The sequence below is a fragment of the Phascolarctos cinereus genome, unplaced genomic scaffold (genome assembly GCF_003287225.1).
Source record: "Phascolarctos cinereus isolate Bilbo 61053 unplaced genomic scaffold, phaCin_HiC Scaffold_2;HRSCAF=192, whole genome shotgun sequence".
Taxonomy (NCBI): domain Eukaryota; kingdom Metazoa; phylum Chordata; class Mammalia; order Diprotodontia; family Phascolarctidae; genus Phascolarctos; species Phascolarctos cinereus.
Genome location: NW_027555625.1, coordinates 222,709,870 through 222,733,028, shown reverse-complemented (window position 1 = coordinate 222,733,028; position 23,159 = coordinate 222,709,870). Strand labels below are relative to the sequence as shown.

The window sequence follows — 23,159 nt, the reverse complement described above, 5'->3', positions numbered from 1 at the left end:
ACAGGGAAAAAAGAGGGAAGGGAATAAACATTTACAAATATTATCTTAATTGATCCTCACAGCAACCCTGCAAGATAGGTGCTGTTCTCCCACTTTGACAGCTGAGGAAATTGGAGAAAACAGAGGTTAAGTGACTTGCCTAAGGTCACAAAGCTAGTGAAATGCCTGAGGTTGAATTTGAACTTAGCTCTTCCTGACTCCAGACCCACTGCTCTCTCCACTGTACCACCTAGTTGCCTCTAATAAAAAAATAAAAAAATAATAAAAATCAATGGTCAAAATTATTCTGCAAAATGTTACAGAATGGATCAAGAAACAAAACCCATCAACATGTTGTTTACAGAAAATGCCTTTAATGTAAAAAGATGGTAATAAATTGTTCTAAAGTATATCATGTAACATCAAGTTGAAGAAAAAAGTAAGGATAGCAATAACACTATAGGATAAAACAGAATGCAAATTGGAAAAATTCAAGAGATAATGAAATTATACAACAGCTAAGAAAATAATGAATGACAAATATGTACTAGTTCTCAATTTTCTATATACTAAACCACTTGATAAGTTCATAAAGAAAAAATAATCTGCATTTAAGCAGAAGCAGACAGAAATATAATAATAGTAAGGGGCCACAACACTCCATTATCAGAATGTGGAAAAAATGAATAAGAAAATTTAATTAAAGCAAACAGATTTAAATTGTCTACTTAATTTGGGGTTAACAAGACAAGAAAACAAAATAGAAATATGCAATTTTTTTCAAGTACAAATGGAATGTTCAGAAAAACAGATTATAAAAAGAGAAAATTTATGTAGATAAGATTTAAAAGGAAGAAAATACATTTCAAATCAAATTGAAATAAAATAAGAACTTTAAAATAGTTACAGGTATAAAACTACATGGAAGCAGAAGTTTTATTCAACAAAAAATGGGTTAAAGAAGAAGTCAGAAAAATAGCAAACATTAAACATTTTCTTTTAGCTTAAATGGTTCTGAGGACTAAGGCTTGGGCCATTGACTAGCATCCTAGTGACATAAATAAAAAAGCCAGCCTATAAGAAGTCAGAAGTAGCTAGCTCATGTGTTTGGATCACAGAGTTCAAAGAAGGGAGGTTAAGAAAACCAAAAAAGTGGAAAGGGGTCAGGTTGTGAAAAGTTTAAATGTTAAATAGACTTGATCTTAATCCTGGTAGCAACGGGATGCCACTGGAATTTGGAGTTAGAGGAGAAGGGAGAAGCTTGATCTGAACTGTGCTTTTGACAGACAGCTGTGTAGAAGATGGATTAGAATGGGGAGAGGCTTGAGGCAGAAAACCCATGTAGGAAGATATTGCACAAGTACAGTAGTACAAGTGAATGGTAGTGAGGGCCTGAAACAGGGTGCTTGTTGTAACTGGAGAAAAAGAAAAAAGGATTATATAAGAGATAGAAATAGAAACTGTAAGATCTGGCAACTAAATGGATATGTGGGATAAGTGAGAGTGAAAAGTTTAGGATGACACTAAGTTTGGGAACACAGCTGAGTAAAGGATGGATAAGTTGTAATCTCTGTCAATAGGAAAAGTCACCTATATCCATTAAATAACTGATTAAAGTATTAAAGTCAAATATAAATATTGATAGCTTGTAATGAATTTTGGGTGGTGGTTTTTTGTTTGTTTTTCAGAAAAGGAAACCTGTCTATAGTATCACAGAAGTGGAAGAGATCTTAGAAGTCATCTAGTCCAAAACCTAATTTTTCTTTTTTTTAAATAAGTGTTTATTGATATATCTTCTATTTCTTAAATTATCAGTTATCCCAAGTACGCTTCTACTTGTCCCTTCCAGAGAGCCATGCCATAATACAAGTGATATTTTCTAGAGAGGGGGAGAAAATCAGCAAAACTGATCAATACATTGAAAAAAGTCCAAAAATATGTGTGATATTTAACACCTGTCGACCTCACACTTCCACAAAGGGGTGGGTATGGGATGTTATCTCATTTATCTTCATTCAAGTCTTGCTTGATCTTTATAATTTTGTTACATGTTAATTTTTTTTTAATATGTAGTTGTTCTTTCCCTTTACATTGTTGTAACTCTTCCATATATTGCCTCTTGGCTCTACCTACTTGACTCTGCATCAGTTCAGTCTGTTGGGATCCACTGATCTCTTTATTTTTTTAACCAATATCAGATGGTTTTGATGATGGCAGCTTTAGAACATAGTATGAGGTCTGGAAATGTTACTCCCCTTTTGTCCCTACTTTCTTTGTCCCTTCTTTTCATCATTTCCCTGGATATTCCAGATATTTTGCTTTTTCCAAATGAATTTTGTTATTATTTTATCAAGTTTTACAAAGTGTCACTATGATAATTTAATTAATACGGTATTAAAAACACAAATTAATTTTGGTAGTAGTCTTTTTCATGGTGTATGGTGTAGCCATGAGCACAAAATATCCTGCTAGCTATTTAAGTCGCTAAATATTCCTCTAGCTTTTAAAGTTGTTCTTCATTTTTTTAAAGAGCACTTTATGATTGAATCCATAGAAGTCCTTTGTGTGCTTTGGTCAGCCACTCTCCTGATACTTTATGTGTTTTGTAGTTATCTGGAATAGGTTTGCCCCTTATATATTTGTTTCTTGGGTTTTGTTATTATATAGAAATGTTTTTGATTTCTGAGGATATAGCGTGTAGCCTGCAACTTTGCTGAAGGCTATTAACTGTCTCAATTAGTATCTTTGCTAATTTCCTAGGATTTTCCATGTAAATCATATCAGCAAATAGGGGTAGTTTTATCTCCTTTTTGCCTGTGTGCCTCTAATTTTTTTCTCTTATCTTATTGCTGTTGTTATCATTTCAAAACTATATCAAATGATAGAGGGGAGAGTGGCATCCTTGCTTCACTCCTATATTTGATGGAAAGGCTCTTATCACCATTGCATGTGATTCTTGCTTTTGGTTTCAGATACATACTTTTTATATTAAAAAAAAGGTTCCTCTATGCCCATACTTTGTATGGTTTTTAGAATAAAGGAATGTTGTACTTTGCCAAAAGTTTTTTACTGAGATGATCATGTGGTTTTGAATGTTTAGGTTTTTAATATGATTATGTTGCTTGTTTTCCTAATGTTGAATATTCTTGCAACCCTGGTATAAATCCCACTTGATCATGATGTATGATTTCTTTTTTATATAATTAATTTATTTTTTGTTTTCAACATTGACTTCCATAAGATTTTGAGTTTTCAATTTTCTCCTCCATCCCCTTCTCCCCCCTCCCCAAGACAGCGTGCAATCTGACATAGGCTCTACTTATACTTTCATATTAAACCTATTTTCACATTAGTCATGATGAAAAGAAGAATTAGAACCAGTGGGAGGAACCACAAGAAAGAAGAAACAAAACAACAAAAGAGAAGGAGAGCAAATAGTATGCTTCACTGCATTCAGACTCCAAAGTTCTTTCTCTAGATGTGGACAGCATTGTCCATTGTGAGTCTTTTGGAGTTGTCTTAGATCCTTGCATTGCTGAGAAGAGCTAAGTCTTTCAAGGTCAGTCATCACCCAATATGGTTTTACAGTGTACAGTGTTCTCCTGGTTCTGCTCATTTCACTCAGTATCAGTTAATATAAGGCTTTCCAGGTTTTTCTGAAGTCTTCCTGCTCATCATTCTTATAGCACAATAGTATTTCATTACACTCATATACCATAACTTGTTCAGCCATTCCCCAATTGATGGACATCCTCTCAATTTCCAATTCTTTGCCACCACAAAAAGAGCTGCTATAAATAGTGTTGTACTTCTGAATCCTTTTCCCAGTTTTATGATCTCTTTGGGATACAGACTTAGAAGTGGTATTTCTGGATCAAAAGACATGCACAATTTTATAGCCCTTTGGGCATAGTTTCACAACTCTACCAACAATGCATTAGTGTTACAATTTTCCCACATCTTCTCCAACGTTTATCATTTTCCTGTTTTGTCATGCTAGCCAATCTGACAGGTGTGATGTGTTATCTCAGAGTCATTTTGATTTGCATTTCTCTAATCAATAGTGATTTAGGGCATTTTTCATATGACTACCGATAGCTTTAATTTCTTCCTCTGAAAACTGCCTGTTCATATCCTTTGACCATTTATCAATTGGGGAATGACTTGTATTCTTATAAATTCAACTCAGTTCTCTACATACTTTAGAAATGAGAACTTTATGATATACAATTTCTTAGATAAATTGCTATAGTTTGTTTGATAGAATTTTGTTTAAAATTCTTGGGTCAATATTCATTAATGATACTGACCTGTAGTTTACCTTCTGTGTTTTATCTTTTCCTGGTTTAGGTACTGGGACTACATTAGTATTATAAAAAGATTGTAGAAAGGTACTTTATTTCTCAATGCTTGAGAATAATTTGTGAATTGTAAGTACTAATTGTTCTTTAAAGTTTAACAGAATTTGGGGCAGCTAAGTGGTGCAGTGGATAGAGTACTGGCCCTGAAGTCAGTAGGAACGGAGTTCAAATCTGGCCTCAGACCAAACACTTCACACTTACTAGCTGTGTGACCCTGGGCAAGTCACTTAACCCCAACTGCCCAAAAAATTAAAAAAAAAATTTTTAAGTTTGACAGAATTCTCCTGCAAATCCATCAGAAACAGGAATTGTTGGGTTTGTTTGTTTGTTTTTCCTTTGGGGAATTTCTTCATAGCTAGATCTATTTCCTACTTTGATACTGGGTTATTTGATAACTCTATGTGGGCAGCTAGGTGGCACAGTAGATAGAGTACTGGGCCTGCGGTCAGGAAGACTCCTCTTCATAAGTTCAAATCTGGCCTCAGACACTTATTAGCTGTGTGACCATAGGCAAGTCACTTAATCCTGCTTGCCTCAGTTTCTTCACCTATAAAATAAGCTGGAGAAAGAAATGGCAAACAACTCCAATATCTTTGCCATGCAAAACCCAAAGGCAGTCACAAAATATTGGACAAAATAACAAAAAAAAGTTTTCTGATAGTGAGGGTATTTTGTATTTTTTAAGGTACTCCTCATTTTTTTTGCGTGTTCTCAATTTTGTTATTATATAACTGTGCATAATATGTTCTGATTATTCTTATTTCTTCTGATTTTGTTGTGATACTTTGCTTATTTGCTATTTTTCTTATTTGATTTTCAGCTCTCTTCTTATTTAATCAAATTAGCTAAAGGTTTATCCATTTTATTAGTCTTTTCAAAGAACCCAGCTTTTAGTTTTATTTATTGTTTCTACAACACCCTAATTTTTCAAATGGAGAAAGAGAGGTTGAGGGAGGTTGAATGACTTGCCCAATGTTTTAGGAGTAGTAAATAACACAGCTGATATTTAAAACTAAGACTTCTAACTCCAAATTTAGTGCTTTTTCTGGCACACCATCCTGTCTCCCTGAAAAGAATGGGACAAGAGACAGAGCGAAATTAAAGATTGTTGGAGAAAGAGTCAATAAGTGTGAAAATAAAATTTTTCAAGAATTGAAAGGAAGAAGGCATAGAGGTACACCAAACCACCTAACCCTTATCCTCTGTGATGTGAAAGGGATCACTGTATGTGTTACCTGATAGCTCTTGTCTTCACTTTAGATTATTCTATCATGTACAATGGTTTCTGTCTTAACCTCAGCAACATTCTCACCAGTTTTTTTTCCCTAAACCTGGGTTATCTTTGTTTTCTCAATTTCATCTGTTCTATTTATTGACTTGACATTCTGTTTTGGTTCCCTGTACTCACTCCTCTTCTCTTAGCTTCCGAATAGCAGCTGTCATGAGAGGATAAATGTACTTCATACAGTGATTGGGGTCACTGAGGATTTTCTTATATTGCCTTAAAGCAAACTGAGGGGAATTTACTTTTGTAATAAGATCCATTTTGTGGTTGGCATGCTTCCTATAACTGTATGAAAACCTCTAGTACAGTATTAGTATAAATCATGTAAAACATGAAAAGTAAAAGTATGCTCCAGTAGAAAGTGCATGATGAGGGGCAGCTAGGTGGCACAGTGCATAGAGCACCGACCCTGAAGTCAGGAGGACTTGAGTTCAAATCTGACCTCAGACCAAACACTTAGCACTTACTAACTGTGTGGCCTTGGGCAAGTCACTTAACCCCAAACTGCCGAAAAAAAAAAAGAACAAAACAGAAAGAGCATGATGTATAAGATAAATTTTAAATTTATTTTTAGAATGTCCTCAGAAAATTCATGGAATTATAAGTAGCTGTTAAAGAGTGATCTATATATGTGGGTAGGTATTTAAAATTAAATGTTTTCTTAAAAAAATTTTAAATTTAAAAATTAAAATTTTAAATGTTTTCTTAAAAATTAAGACTGAACATCAACATGCCAACTAAAATGCTTGGCAACTATTTATATTTGAATTAACTGAAGCACAAAGCAACATCATAATTTTTCAGCAATTCCTAAGTGTCCATCAATATTCTTTGTCCATTAATTCTCTAGCACTTTTCCTCTTATATCTATGGTTATAGTTATTATATGCTGAATTTCTGCATTTTGATTTTTTGAAGCTTTGCGTTATTGAATAAATAACGCAATATTTCTTTGTATTCCTCATTTTTATTGGTTTTGACTACATTATAACATTACATTATAACTCACGTAACCATTCCCCTAAGGTTGGATATTTAGATTGCTTCCTTTATATGATGGTATGATAAAAATTTTAAATAGCATTTTTTGTTTTTTATAACATTTTAAGGATATATTTCTAACAATGGAATTCATGAGTTGAATGATATAATCATTTTCATAATTTTTGCTGCATGTTGCTAGATGTTGTCCAGAATGATTTTAGTTTACAATTAAACTAGCAACGAACAATTGTACCTGTCTCTAGAACCTTGCCAGCATCAAATTTAACTGCTTTTAATTATTCTTGCCAATTTCATGAATGTAAGCTGATTAATAATTTTTAAATTTGCATCTCTTTTGCCCATCAAATAGGAAATGGCTAAACAAAACATGATACGCGAATGTAATGAGTATTACTGTGCTATGAGAAATAACAACTATAATGAATACAGAGACATATGGAAGGACTGATACAAAGTTAAGTAAGCAGAACCAGGAAAATGATATACACAATAACTGTAACAACGTAAATGGAAAGAACAACTACAAAACAAAGGAAAATTAATGTTTCAGAGTTACAAAGAACAGACTTGGCCCCAAAGGAAGAGATAAGGGAAGATATCTTCCCAATGCCTTTGCAGAGACAGGGGGTCTAGAGAAGTGGAATACATATAATGTAACATATTTTATAATAATTTTTTAAAAAGCCAAAGAAAACATAGACCCAAATCTCACACCATATACCAAAATAAAGTCAAAATGGGTTTATGATTTAGATATAAAGGCTGATACTATAAGCAAACTGGGAGAACAAGGAATAGTTTACCTATCACATCTATGGAGAACAGAAGAATTCATGACCAAACAGGAGATAGAGAACATTATGATAAGCAAAATGGATAACTTTGATTACATTAAATTGAAAAGTTTTTACACAAACAAAGCCAATGCAACTAAGATTAGAAGGAAGGTAGGAAAGAATTTTTACAACCAGTCTCTCTGATAAGGGCCTCATTTCTAAAATATATAGAGAATTAAGACAAATTTATAAGAATACAAGCCATATTGATAAATAGTCTAAGAATATGAACAGACAGTTCTCAGATGAAGAAATTAAAGCCATCTATAGTCATATGAAAAAATGCTCTAAATCATTATTGATTAGAGACATGCAAATCAAAACAACTCTGAGGTACCACATCACACCTACCACATTGGCCAACATGACAAAACAGGAAAATGATAAATGTTGGAGAAGATGTGGGAAAATTGGAACACTAATATATTATTGGTGGACTTGTGAAATGATCCAACCATTTTGGAGAACAATTTGGAACTATGCCCAAAGGGTTATAAAAATGTGCATATCCTTTGACCCAGCAATAGCACTTCTAGGGCTATATCCCAAAGAGATTATACAAATGGGAAAAGGACCCACATATACAAAAATACTTATAGCAGCTTGTTTTGTGGTGGCAAAGAATTAGAAATTGAGAGGATGCCCATCAACTGGGGAATGGCTGAGAAAGGCGTGGTATATGAATGCAATGGAATACTATTGTGCTATAAGAAATGATGAAAAGGCTGACTTCAGAAAAACCTGGAAAGACTTGTATGGTCTGATACTGAGTGAAGTGAGCAGAACCAAGAGAACACTGCACACAATAACAGCCACATTGTGTGATGACTAATAAACTTAACCCTTCTCAGCAAGACAAGGATCTAAGACATCTCCAGAGGCCTCATGATGGAAAATGCTATCCACATCCAAAGAAAGAACTACAGAAGTTGAATCGCTACCATTTTTTTCACTCTTCTGTTGAGTTTTATTTCCTCTTTCTGATGGTTCCTCCTATTGGTTTTAATTTTTACTTACAACTTCACTAACATGAAAATATGCTTAATAGAAATGTCAATGCATAGCCTATATCAGATTGTGTGCCGTCTTGGGAAGGATGGTGGGGAAGAAGGAGGAGAAAAATTTTCAACTCAAAAGCATATGGAAGTGATTGTTGATAAATCAAAACAAATTAATAAACATTTTTTTAAAAGTCAAAGAAAAAGAGCTAAAGGCAACTCCATCCAATCTACAAGTGCATAAAACAACTGTCAGAATCATGCCAAAGCAGAGTGAACACAAAGGAAGGCAAGCAGAAGCACAAGCACAGGTACAGCCCATACTAAGTTCAGATGTCCACTTACAACTTTTGGTCAATTCCAAGGAATATTTATTGCATATTTTCTGGTAGAGTAGAAGTTGTGTGAGCAGAGGAGGGCTGGTCCACAACCATGAACACCACCCCCTGCCCAATCTTTCCCAGATGGTGGGAACCAAGGCACAGGCCCAGCAACAGCCTGAAGCCAAAGACACCACCACTTTTTATTGTACTATTTATGTATTTCTTAGCCATTTAACATGCATAAAACTGTTGCTACTGTTTTTATTAAGTATTACTGTTTTATGACTTAAGCCATCAAACCTCAGATCTGAAAGGGACTCTTAGGATCATCTAGTCCAAGGATTCTTGACCTTTCTTTGTGTCATGTACTCCTTCTTAGAAGAAGATTTTTAAATACATAAAAAGAATTACAAATGAAATCAATAATAGAAGAATGGAGATGTATTTTTCCCACTCAAGTTCCTAGACAACCTCTTAAAGTCAATCCATCTACCCCTTGGGATCTATGGACCCCAGATAAAGAACCCCAATCTAGTCTAATCCTCAGATTTTACAAAGTAGAAAAGTGAGGCTCAGAGAAATTAAGGGAATTACCCAAGCTTCACTGATTGTTAGTAGAAGAATGAGGGCTCTCTCATATCTCCAAATTTCAAATGCAGTGCTTTTGCTTTTATATTGCTTCCTGCCATATTCTGATGGGTAGTGGCAGTTGGATTTGAGTCCCAGACTGACTAAGCACATTTCTAAAAGATCATATTTCAGAACCAGAAGAAGTAAATAATTACATCTTTGCATTTTCATTTAAGTAAATGAACTTACTTTGCTAGATAGTTAATTATTTCATGAATTTGCTTTGAGGTATATATATTCTCAGTTTAGTCACTGTGCTATAACTTAAAATTTTATATTTTGATAAAAATCCTAAGTATATAGAGTCCTAACTATGCTCCCTCAGAATTTAGTGTAAGTATATGTGTATATATACATATATGTATGTATATATACACACATATAAAAATATATAAAACATATACACATATACATATATATGCATGTGTGAATATGTACATATACACATACATGCATATATATATATATATATACATATATGAGAAAGAGAGAGAGAGAGAGAGAGAGAGAGAGAGAGAGAGAGAGAGAGAGAGAGAGAGATGTTGATTCCTGAGGCTGTCAAATTGTTTAGCCATCACATCCACAGAACTGGCACCAAGTCACTGTAAAATCTGAGGGTCGAAATGTTAGATGAAATCTGAAAAAAAACTAATTAAAAATTACCTCAAATCTTTGACAACAGTCAGAAAGGTTATTTGATACTAAAGGAAATTATATAGAAAAGAATAGAAAGAACAATTTTTTTTAAAAAAAGAAAGGATTGAAAAATGAAATGTACAAGTGTGATCAGAAAAGGCCAAATTAGGAAAAGGAAGAAAACTGGATAAGTGAGCACAGTAAATATGAATCTGAAGGTATAAGAAAATTAAAGATAAATATTACATAGAACAGAATCAAAGATTTGAAGAATAGGAGACAACAGAAAGTGTGAACAAATGGTAGGAAAAAAGCACATCATCAAAGTACCAAAAAATAATCATTTAATATTTCCCTCTGGTACTTATTAATACATTGACATTTCATTTATAAGACAATCTGAACTACTTGCAACATTCTCAAAAATTAAGAAGGAACCAAAATATAAGTCTCTGGACATGTAGAGGTCATAAAGTCCGTATACTTTACTCAAAGGAGAATCCTCTAATATCCTTACTTAAGTCTCATTTACTTTACAGATACAATTTTTAAAAGATTGTTCAATAGTTTTCTTATCTGAATTTATTCTTACCTTTATCTGATCTGCTAAGAGAAGAAGCCAAGTACACAGTACATATATAAAGTATATATGGAGTGTGTCTTATGCCTTGTACATCTTAAAATAGATGAAGCTAAGGAGCTTATGTCCTCCAGGTGTTCAGTCTTGGTCCCAAAAACTCAATCATCAGGTTGAACTTCCTTTCATCCTATTTCTCTTACTTTCACACACTATGTCTTCTTGCACTCACTCTGGAAGACATTCCTGGTCTTCTTTAGAGCTGGTTGCTCCTTCTCTCATGTCTCCCGACAAACAGAGCCAGGAAAATGAGCTGGTATATTCCTTGCTCCCCACGGCTACTTCCAGCCTCTGTCTGTCATCATTAGTTAGTAACTTCTCAAGTATTCTGGCCTCCCAGTTCAGTCACTCCCTCAACTCCCATACAAGGATCAGTCCTTCTAATTGCTGTACCAATTCCATGATCTCAAACTATGAAATTCTGTTCTCTGATCACAATTTCCAATCCTTTTATCTTTCCTTTTGGATCATTCCTTCTGAACTTGATCTTTGTACACATTCCAACCTTTAATCCCACTATATGTTTCTGCTCTCAGTCCATCACTCCAGCTCTAGTTTCACTGCTCCTTACAGTCTCAACCTTAGAGCTGACTAGTTCAGCTGCATACTTTGTTCTACCTTTGAATCACTTTCACCCTTGTCATATCATTATTCACAGCTTGCCAATCCCTGGCCACAGGTTAAACCTTCTGTGTTCCTACTTCCAGGATGAAAACTGCTGAAGGAAGTCCCCATCATCTGCTACCCACAGAGCCAGTAAACTAGCCTAGCTTACCAAACAAGGAACCCTGAGGACAGATAGAAAGGAGCATGTACCAGGGAAGTCAAACCATTGCTACAACCTTGACCAGCACCCTCCCTTCAAATTCTGATAGAAAGAGCCTAAGACCCTGGGCGCAAGAATCCTAGAATAGCAGTGTCTCTTCTACCCCCACCCCATAGACTACCACCCATGTTTCCAGTCTAGTTCCTACAATCATAATCCAGTGAATGTACCCTTGTTAAGATGCCACAGGCCAACTACACTCTTGCAGGTACTATAGCCCCTTCCTTCACGGCAGATATAGCAAAAGAAGACCCAGAAAAGTCCCCAGCATTGTCAAAGGGTTCAACATCAAAAGTTGTTAAAGCTTTAACCGTGGAAAGAACATTAAAGAAGATGATAATGCATCTGTTACAACACCCTAACAACCAGAGTCATTCCATCTGACTCATAGTTGAAAATCTCCTATTTTTGCCTTCTCCCCTATTAGAACGTAAACTCCTTGAGAGAAGGAACTGTCTTTCATTTCTATTTGTATCATCAGAATTCAGTACGGTGCTTAGCACATAAGAGCTTAATGAATATTTTTTCCAATCATTCTCTCTTGAATTCCAGTGTTGTATTATCAATTGCCTATTGGGCGTTCTCTTGGCAAGGCAAGGAAGGAAGGAGAGAGAGATGGCCAGGGATTGGCAAGCTGTGAATAATGATATGACAAGGGTGAAAGTGATTCAAAGGTAGAACAAAGGGAAGAAAGAGACAAAATATTTATAAAGCACTTACTATGTACCAGGCACTGTTCTAAGTGTTGGGCAGACAAGCACAAATACAAGCAAGCAAGACAGTACTTGTCCTCTAGGATCTTACATTGTAATGAAGGAAGATAATACATAAAAGCATACTGGAAAAGAGGTGGGAGGTGAGGAAATGTGAACAGACTAAAAGCTAGCTCCCATATTCCATGCCTGGAATATACCCCCTTCTTCATTTCTGCCTCTTAGAATCCTTTAGAGTTCAGTTGAGGTACCACCTAATCTGCGAAGCCTTTTCTAATCAGTCCAGTAATTAGTGTTTTCTCCTTCCTATTACCTTGCTTTTCCTTTTCTGTGTATTAAAAAAAAAAGGCAGAATTGTAGAGGCATTTAGTCCCTGTCTGTAGTCCCTGACGACATTAAGTACTTAAATGCTCTGTTTAGGAAGTTAAGGATGGATGTTATACATTTTGGAAAATCTTCCATCTAAAATGGTTAATCTAACAAAAGGCTTTTTGTCTTTTTAAAAAATATATTTTAAGAAAAAAAAAGATACAAGCCATAAAGTATATTTCCCCTGAGCAAAACATAACAAAAAACTGAATACAAAGGAATTGCTTGTAACCCTAGTGATTGTGGGTGTTGCTGGAAGGTACAGTTGGTCACATCTTCATCTCCTTAACACTGGGAGATTTAATCAGTCACCACCTCTTATAGCAATTAGCTCCTTTAAAAAAATAGTAATATAATTGCTCCTCGGGTCAATGGGGTTCCTTGTTCTGTTGTATTATGGAGTTTATATTAAACAAAAAGTTAGGAACACAATCACAATTACTCAGTGCCCTCAGTCAGGAAAATTCCTAACATTTAGGCAAAAGTCTAGCTTTCTGCACTAATTCAATATTTTTTATTTATAACTAACCCCTAGTCTTTTTACAGTCAAAGCAAATATTTAGGTAACCAGAAATGCTGTAGATCTACATCAGTACAGAATTGTGGAGGAAGAGCAAACTTTCATAGAGGCAGTGTGGGGTTGTGGATAGAGGGCTGGATTTGGAGTTAGGAAGACCAGAGTTCAAATCCCATCTCAGACACTAACTAGATGTGTTACTCTGTGCCTCTGTTTCCCTATCTATAAAATGAGAGTTTGACTCAATGGCCTCTAAATTCACTTCAAGCTGTAAATCTATGATACTATGTTCTATGTTTCTCCAAAAAAAGAAAGATGCTGAAAGTTTCAATTATCTAAACAGTTTTCATCAAGTGATTTGTTGGTATCACTGGAGATGTGAGGCATAACAGAGTTATAGTGAGGATAAAATAACCATAACATCGACTCTCCTTATTAACGCTAAAGCACATTACTGCTTTTACTTAACTGGCACAATGTTCAAACAAATAATGTAAGAGGTTAACCTCATCACACATGATAGAAGCTACACTATCAGAAATCCCCCAGTCAGTAGAGTTTTATTCATTGCCTGTTAGCTAATTTTGCTCTTCTATAAGGTTTACGTTAGAGGCCATTTAAAGAAAATTGTCACCATCTGAGTTTTAGGGACCCCGATATACCTCAATACACATAAGTACAACAATCTGAACACAAGAATACCCATCTTCGGGGGCAGCTAGGTGGTGCAGCAGATAGAGCACCAGCCCTGAAGTCAGAAGGACCTGAGTTCAAATCCACCTCAGAGCAAACACTTGACACTTACTAGCTGTGTGACCCTAGGCAAGTCACTTACCCCCAATTGCCAAAAAAAAAAATACACATCTTCCCCAAACCAACAGTAACATGAAGAAATTAGAGTAATTATGATACCCCACTAACAATGATTGCCAATCCTGTTTTCTGTAAATGTAAAATATTTTATCACTCACAGAAACCATACACATCATATCCCACACACATTATATCAACCTCCCTCCTGCCCTCCCAGCTGAGAAAGCTACTGTTGCTTCCAATTGTTTAGCACATAGCAAGCCCTTAATAAATACTTGTGCATTGATTAATTGATCATGCATAGTATACAACCAATTCCCTATTTCTCAGTTTTTGCTACTCCTAATTAAACTGGCAATTTTAGCAGTCTGGAGACTACACTTTTCAATCACCTCCATAAGAAATCTCAACTTAGTTTCTTTTTCTCCTCAAATTTATCTCATTTCATTATAGTTCTCTCTACTACTTCTCTAGTTTGGCATGAGAGAATACAAAATGAATTCTAGCCCTCAGATACAATATCTATGGATGCCATCTTATAAATCACCAGAAAAGGGAAATTTTAATTATATTTTTATCATCAAATGCTTTCAGCCTTTTGTGGTCAAGGGTAATTCTATTCTAACCTTTTTTTTAAAATTCTCAGATAATTGAGATGATCCTACAGATCAAAATCTTTCATTAAAACACAAATGCAGGCAATATTCACTACCATGATAAAGTACAAGATATGGACAATTGGGGCTCACACCTAACATCAAACTGACTTGTAAGTCAGGTGTTTCAATCTCACCTATTATGAATCTACCAGAGAAAAAGAAGTAAAATTAATTAGGTTTGGATTTCATCTCCTCTTTTCCCCTAAGCTCTACTGGAGGGCTTAAGAAATAATGAAATGGCCAAAAGTGAGCTACCACAGGGAAAAGTAGCAATGACTGAAAAAAAACCAAGTTGTCAGAACCTAAGTGCCTAAGCTATAGTGAAATAATAAACAGCTTAAATATAATAAATACTCTTGATAAAGAATGGGGAAATGAAAAGTAAGCAAAAAGCAGTTATCAGATTTCTTCTCCAAATACAAGAGACCAATACTTTCCTGTTGTTTTATAAATCTTTTGATATTGTATAACATACTAAGGATGGGGCAACAAAATAAATGTCACTATTGACTCTGACTCTTTCCTCCTCCTCCAAAATGAAAGACTGGTTAACGAAAATTAATCAAGTCAATTAGTCAGAAATGTTTCATCTGAACACTAGCCAACATTAATTACAAACACATCTGAAGTGAGCAGCTAGCTAGGAACACAGGGCAGAAAAAATAAAATGTATCAGCTCAAACATTTTAAAAGTTAACTGCAGACTGTACAAAGGCCTAGTCTGATAAAAGAATCTTTGAAATAAGAAGAAAATACTTACATCTTAATTTGTCCAGCATTTTTCCACCACACATAGTTGCTAACATAGCTTTAACTGAAAATACCGTCAACTTTCCTCGGCCCTCACTGCAAAACAAATTACATTAGAAATAATTGCTACCTGGAGCCATTAAGTCAAATAAACAAACTGAATTAATAAAGAAAAAACAACCAGTTAATCTGTATTGGGCTGTCAATCCACATGTGATAGAAGTTTCTCAAAGTTCAAGTATTACTCAAGTATTTTCTGGAATTCTTGGAAACACTGGATTATTCTCAAGCTGAGCCATGGCTTCTTCTAAACTAACACAATAATACTTAGATTAATAAAAGTAATTTGATAGTGAATTTTTTAAAAGGCCATAACAGCTAATGAAGAGAGACTGGACACCTGTAGTTTCACTGTTATAGGGAACTCTCAGGTAAGAAAACTCCCCTCTACCAATTCAAGTAAGCACCTGGTCTGCAACTTACTGTCTTGGAGGACAGAGAGGTTAGAGGCTTAGAGGACTGAGAAGTTAAATAACTTCAGGGTCATACAACCAGTATTTATCAGAGATGAGACTTGAACCCAGACCATCCTGGCTTTGAGATCAGCTCACTATCTACTATACCACAATACCTCTCTTGCTTTAAAAGCACCATTTGGGCATTATTCACATTTGACATTATACAGATAGACAGATGAACAGGCATTTCAACCTAGTCATAAAGAAATTTGTATACATGACATGTTATTGGCGTAGAAAAGCAAAAAGGATATTAATGGCAATGAGTGTGAATATGGACTAATGATACATTAAATTCTTCATTATTTATTGCCTTCAAAGGATTAACAATAAAATATAATGAAAGAGCTAAGGCAAACAAAGAAAGTGAAGAATGGTCAAGGCACACTCTTAGCTGGAATGGTTTCATGCACACTAATCTGTCACCAATCTGGCTTCTGTCTCAACCAAATTGCTCTATCTAAGGTTACCGATGGATATCATTACTGCCACTTCTAGTCTTCATCCATTCTAACCCCTGCAGCATTTAACACTGTCGACAATGACCACCACTTCCTCCTCCTCCTCTTCTTCTTCTTCCTCTTTCTCCCCCCTATCTTTTTCCCTCCCACCCCCTCCCAGCTCATCAGTTCCTTTGGCTTAAACTATCAGCTCTATATATATAACTTTCAAATCTATACATCCAGCCCTAACCTCTTCTGAGATTCAGTCCCATATCTCCAACTGACTATTAGACATTTCTACTTGATTGTATCATGGGCATCTTAAACTCAACATGTCTAAAAACAGAATTTATTATCCCCCACCCACCCTGACTTACCCCTCTTCCTCATGTAACTATTTCTATTAAGGGCACCAACATTCTTCCATTTATCTATAAAACAGCTTTGGAGAATATGGGTGGGAAAGAAGGGATAGTGACCATGTTAATATATTTTTGGCAATTAAATAAATTAAGACTAAAGAAATTAAATGAGCGTATTATCTCAGGTTTCCTCTGGAACCTTATTCTATTATTACCTTGCTCATTCCCTGGCATCTTCAATTTCTCCCTGTGTTAACTCAATTCCTTCTGCCTAAAAATATTAGATTTCACCATTCTAAAAAAGCTAATATAACAACCACTACCTTAACTTTACTTTGCCCTCAAGGCAGCTATTTGGTATGGTGGAAAGACGGCTCAGCCTGGAGTCAGGAAGACCCAAATTAAAGTCCCATTTCAGACACTTACATGTCCTCGGGTAAGTCAACTGACCTCTGTTTGCCTTGGTTTCCTCAACTACAAAATGAGGAAAATAACAGCACCTACTTCCCAGGGTAGTTGTAAGGATCAAAGGAGATGATATTTGTAAAGTGCTTAGCACAATGCCTGGCACATAGTAGGAATAATACAAATGCTAGCTATCATTATTAAATTATCATCTACTATTTCTACATACACACACACACACACACACCCCAATGCCAAATTCCCACTAATCAACAAGCACTTAATTAAAGTCCTTAAAAAGAAATCTACATTTCCATTTCCTAATACACTCAGTTTCCTGCAACTTTACTTCCATACCCAGAATTCTATTTAAACTGTTTCCTCCAAGATAGCCTTTTCTCAGCTGTCATCCTCCCTGACTTTTCTAAAACAAATCTCTACTTTAAAATAATCTCTCCTCTCTCAGTTTCCATTATAATACTTTCTCTATGTTTTTCATTCTTCTACGACCAATGATTAGTTATCATTTGTGTCCTTCTCTCCTCATTACATTCTGTCACTTGGCAAAAAGTATTTGTTGCCATTGCTTCATTATCCCCTCTACATTTTTAACTAAAATATTTCCCCATAATGAAAATTCCACATCACCAACTGCCTCATGCTCATCTCCAACAAAATGTGCTACAAATATTTCCAACTCAATACTGTAAAAATCAAACTCAGCATCTTTCCCACAAGACTCATCCCTTCAACCAGTCTCCTACTGCTGCCACCATTCTCCTGCTGACCCTAACTAAAAATCTTAGGGTGACATCATAATATAGTAAACAAAGCAATGGACTTTGAATCAGATAGACTTGGGTAAGTTATTTTTATCTTCATAATCCCACTGCCTAACTGACAGGAAGCACCACTAAAGTTGGTTAAATTTACTGAATTAAATAAGAGTACAGGGTAAAGAGCACTAGATTAAAAGTCAAGGGATCTAGGTTCAAACCTCAGTTCTACCACGTACTGCCTTTGTGACCCTGGGTAAGTTGTGTCATCTCTCTGGGGTCTCATTTACTTATATTGTAAAATGAAGAGAGTTAGACTAAATGACCTCTTAAGATCCCTATAAGAAAACTATTATCTACAGCATTACTCACTCTACCAGTTTATTAAGTCAAAGGGGAAGAGAGGGGAGTGAGGTTAGCCTGGCATAACCTGTTTTGGATAAAGCCATTCTGGCTCTTCATAATAACTGCTTCCTTATCTAAATGTTCAATAACCATTTAAAAATGATCTTTTATGGACTTCTCTCAGGAATTAACTCAATCAAGCTCACTGGCTAGTAATAATATACTTGACCCTCTTTCATTTTTTTTAATGGCATAATTGGGCAGTAGTCCTGAAAAAAAATCTAATGGTTTTAGTGAGCTGAAGTTCAATAAGAATTAAAAGTGTCATGAAGCAGATTAAAAAACAAATGCTGTCTTGGGCTGAATTAAGAAGAATATAACTTCAGGAAATAGAAGTGACAGTCCCACAATAATTCTGCCGCTGTCACACTTCATATGGAACATTGTGTTCAGTTCTGGGCACCATAGTTTAAAAAGGCCATTGATAGGTCAGAGAGTATTCTGAGGAGAGCAACTAGAAAGGGGACTTTGAGCCCATATTATATAAGGAGGGATTAAAGAAACTGGGAATATTTGGCCCACAGAAGAGAAGATTCGAGGAGGACATGGTAGCTGTTTTCAAGTGTTTAAAGGGCAGATATTAGAAGATAGATCAGATTTTTTTTTCTGTTTGTCCCCAGTGGGTAAAACCGGGAAATGGATAGAAATTGCAAAAAGGACATTTTAGGCTTGATATCAAGAAAAACTTCATTATAATTAGAGCTGTCTAAAAGTAAAAGAGACTGCCTCAAGAGGTGGGTGAGTCCTCCTACCTTGCAGGCCTTGTTGGGCATGTTATAGGAGGTATTCCTTTTGCATACAGGTTGGCTTAGATGGCATGCAGAAAGTATTAATGAGTGTTAGGGTAAAAAGCTAGAAACCAAAAGAATACACGATGTATGATCATTATTGCTGTTGATATGAAGCAAAGGACTCAGAAGATCTGGAAGGTACACAGTTGATTGAGTAGATGGGGTCAAAAAATCAAATTTAGATTTTTGGAACATGGCTTAAAATACAATACAGACTTTCTAGCTAAGGATACTTAATAGGCCCTAGAGTGTGTGTTTTCCTGGAACCCTTCCAATAACTATCGTTTTCATATTTTCTCATCCTTGCCATTCCCATGAGTGTGAAGTACAACATCAAAAATGCTTTACTTTGCATTTCTCTAATTATCAGTGGCTTGAAGCATTTTTAAAATGTTTGTTAATAGTCTGGATTTCTTCTTTTTGGGGGGAAGGGAGGACTAGGCAATGGGGTTAAGTGACTTGCCCAGGGTCACACAGCTAGTAAGTGTCAAGTGTCTGAAGCTGAATTTGAACTCAGGTCCTCCTGACTCCAAGACCAGTGCTCTATCCACTGTGCCACCTAGCTGCCACCAGATTTCTTCTTTTATAAACTACATATTCATATCCTTTCACCATTTATTTACTGGGGAATAGCCTTTGATCTTATAAACTTTAATTAGTTCCTTATATATCTTGTATATGAGATCTTTATCCAATAAGCTTAATATGAAGATTTTTTCCCCCAATTACCTGTGTCCATTCTAATTTTATCTACATTAATTCTGTTTGTGCAAATTTTTTTTAATTTAATGCAATCAAAATTACTTTTTCTTCATAACATTATCACTTTATAAATTGTTTTCATTTTGTTTCAATCCATATAAGTCTTTTCAGTTTTTTCTCTGAAACTATCCATTTTGTCATTCCTTATGTCATATTATGTTACACTGCATTCCTATACCATAATTTCTTTAGTCATCCCTCACTAGGTGAGCACCGTCTTAGTTTTCATTTTTGCTACTACAAAAAGAGTAGCTGGAAATATTTTTGTATGATAGGGTTCTTTTCCTTTCTTCAATCTCTTTGGGGTTATAGGGCTAGTAGTGGTATTGCTAAGTAAAAGAGTTTGAAGAGTTCAGTAGTATTTTCTGGCATAATTACAAATTGCTTTCCAGAATGGCTAGACCAATTGTATGTGTTTTCTTCTCACATGGAAGGGAAATTAGACTCTTCTGTTAACCTCAAAAGATAAAGATAGGAAGAACAGGAGAAAGAAGCAAAGAGACAAATTCAGACTTTGTGTCAGGGAAAGCTTTTTGACATTTTGTGCTGTATAAAAGTAGAATGGGGGGCAGCGGGGTGGTGCAGTGGATAGAGCACCGGCCCTGGAGTCAGGAGGACCTGAGTTCAAATCCAGCCTCAGACACATGATACTCACTAGCTGTATGACCCTGGGCAAGCTGCTTAACCCCAATTGCCCCGTAAAAAAAAAAAAAAGCAGAATGAGCTTCCTTGGGAGGTAGGAGGTACCCCCTATCTAGAGGTCTTCAGGCAAAGGATGGATGATCCTTTGTGGGGTATGTTATAGAAGGGATTATTTTCAGAGTATGGGTTGCACTAATGGTTACTTAAGACCTCAATTCTGAAATTCTGTGATTCTGTGAATATTGGATATAGTCAATCAATCAATCAATAAACATTTATTAAGCATCCACTATGTGCCAGGCACTATGCTAAGTGCTGTCACATATGTGCCCTACATTTTCAGAAAGTAAAATTTCAAAGGAACTAAAGAAAGGATAGATAAGAGTCCATGAACTAAAATCTTCCAGGGAAAGTCAGCCTACAGAGATGGGAAATTAAAAATAAAATTTTGAAAATTTAGCATAAATTATAAATCCATAACAGGGTGCATTTAATGTGTCAAAATTTGACTAATGCAATTTGCATGAACTAATACAGGGTTTTAACATAGATCATCAGTCTGCATTTGCCTATCATAGCATGTGGATGTGACGCACTGCTGCATACCATATAGCAACATTTGGGTTAAAAAATAATTTGTGTCCTTTTTTGTTAATGGACAAAAGGAAGAATACTTCAGATGGAAACTGCCAACATAAAAAAAGAGGCTTGATATTACATTAGAACAAAATTTGCATAATTAATAAGCATGAATATGATCATAGTGACTCTGAAATAGAGCAAGATGTCAAATTGCCTGAATCTAAGTAAAAGTATTATAAAATACAGGTAAAACAAAATAAAAAGGCAAAGTTGAATCAGCTTTTTGGGGTTTGTTTTTGTGATACAATGTTATTTGTCTTGTGATACAATGACAGAAATGGAGAATGTGTTAAAGGTATAGTTTGAGGATTGCAATCAAAGTGCATTCCTTTTGCCAGAGTAACCATTCAAACAAAAGCTTTAAGTTTATTTAAGGTAGTGAAAGAAAATGGAAATGAAATGGATAATGAAAAAACTTTTATTATAAGGAATGGTTCAATTGCTTTAAAAAGTGAGTTCAAATGTGTGTTAAAATTACCAGAGAAGTGAACAATGCAGATGAAGACATGGCAACCAAATAACCTAATGTCTTGAAGAAAATATTAGAAGGTGGATATGCTAAATAAAAAATTCACTAAGATGCACATAAATCTTTCTGTACTTACAAGTATGTGTATAAAGACTTAAAGAGAATCCAGTTGATGATGCTAAAATATTTTAAATGACAATAACAATGTTTTTGTCATATCATTAGTGTAGGCTTATCCTTAGGTATTATATCCAGTAATTTTTTTTAAGTTTGCTTTCTGTAACTACTTTACTTTGTAATAAACTTGAGTCAGAAATATACTTTCTCTAATCTTTTGCTGTTATGTTACACGAAAAAACATAAACTTAATTTTTAAAAATTCCATTGCATATTTCCATTGAGCTAGAACCAACTACCATATTTTACATATAACTATAACTTCAAATAGTGTAAACAAAAAAAGCAACTTCAATGGATTTGTTGATCACATTGACTAAGAACTAGCTGTACCAAAAATGACCCAAACTTATAAGAATAAGAGCCATTCTCTAACTGAGATAAATGGTCAAAGAGTGTGTGTACGTTCAATCATCTTGCAGTCATGTCTGACTGTTTGTGACCCCATTTGAGGTTTTCTTAGCAAAGATATAGAAGTGGTTTGCCATTTCCTTCTCCAGCTCATTTTACAGATGAGAAAACTGAGGCAAATAGGGTTAAGTGACTTGCCCAGTGTCACATAGCTACTAAATGTTTGAGGCTAGATTTGAACACAAGAAGATGAGGTTTTTTTACTACAGGTCCTGCACTGTATTCACTGTGCCTCCTAGCTGCCCAGTCAAAGACTAGGAATAAGAAATTTTTAAAAGAAATCTAAACTATCAACAGTCATATGAAAAAATGTTCTAAATCACTAATAATCAGAGAAATGCACACTCAAATAACTTTGAAGTTCCACCTCACACACATGAGATTAATATATCTGATAAAAAAAAAAAAGGAAAAATGACAAATACTTGAGGAGCTGTGGGAAAACAGATACATTAATGCAGTCAGTAGAACCATAAACTGGTACCGTCATTCTGGGTAGCAATTTGGAACTATACCCAAAAAGCTATTAAACTGTTCATACTCTTTGATTCAGCAATACTACTACTAGATTTATAGTCCCAAGAGAACAAAAGGAATAAGAAAGAAAAGATCTATTTATATAAAAATATTTGTAGCTGGTCTTTTTGCAGTGGCAAAAAAATGGAAATCAAGAGGATGTCCATCAATTAGAAATTGGCCAAAGAAGCATGAATGTAATGGAATACTATTGTGCTATGAGAAATGATGAGGAGGATGGTTTCAGAGAAACCTGGGAAGACTTGTATGAACTGATACAGAGTAAAGTGAATAGAACCAGGACAACAATTACACAATTACAACATTGTAAGTCAAACACCTTTAGGAACACTAATCAACATGATGACTAACCACAATTGCAGCGAATGAATGATCAAACATGCTACTGATCTCCTGACATAGAGTAGATGGACTCAGTGTACAAATTTAGACTTTTTTTGACATGGCCAATGCAAGAATTTGTTTTGTTTGACTATACATGC

At 35.1% G+C, this 23,159-nt stretch overlaps 1 protein-coding gene across 12 annotated transcripts in view; it reads right to left on the bottom strand.

Moving 5' to 3' along the window:
- The window catches only part of DTNB (dystrobrevin beta), a 307,191-nt gene that overhangs the window by 234,937 nt on the left and 49,095 nt on the right, over positions 1-23,159 (bottom strand). For all 12 annotated transcript variants that reach the window (XR_002323946.2, XR_002323947.2, XR_002323948.2 and 9 more), the window contains one exon: positions 15,348-15,433. Coding sequence is in view for 9 of the 12 variants with exons in the window: in XM_020983941.2 (XP_020839600.1) it covers positions 15,348-15,433 (86 nt within the window). In the remaining 3 variants the exon portion in view is untranslated. The remainder of the gene's footprint in view (positions 1-15,347; positions 15,434-23,159) is intronic.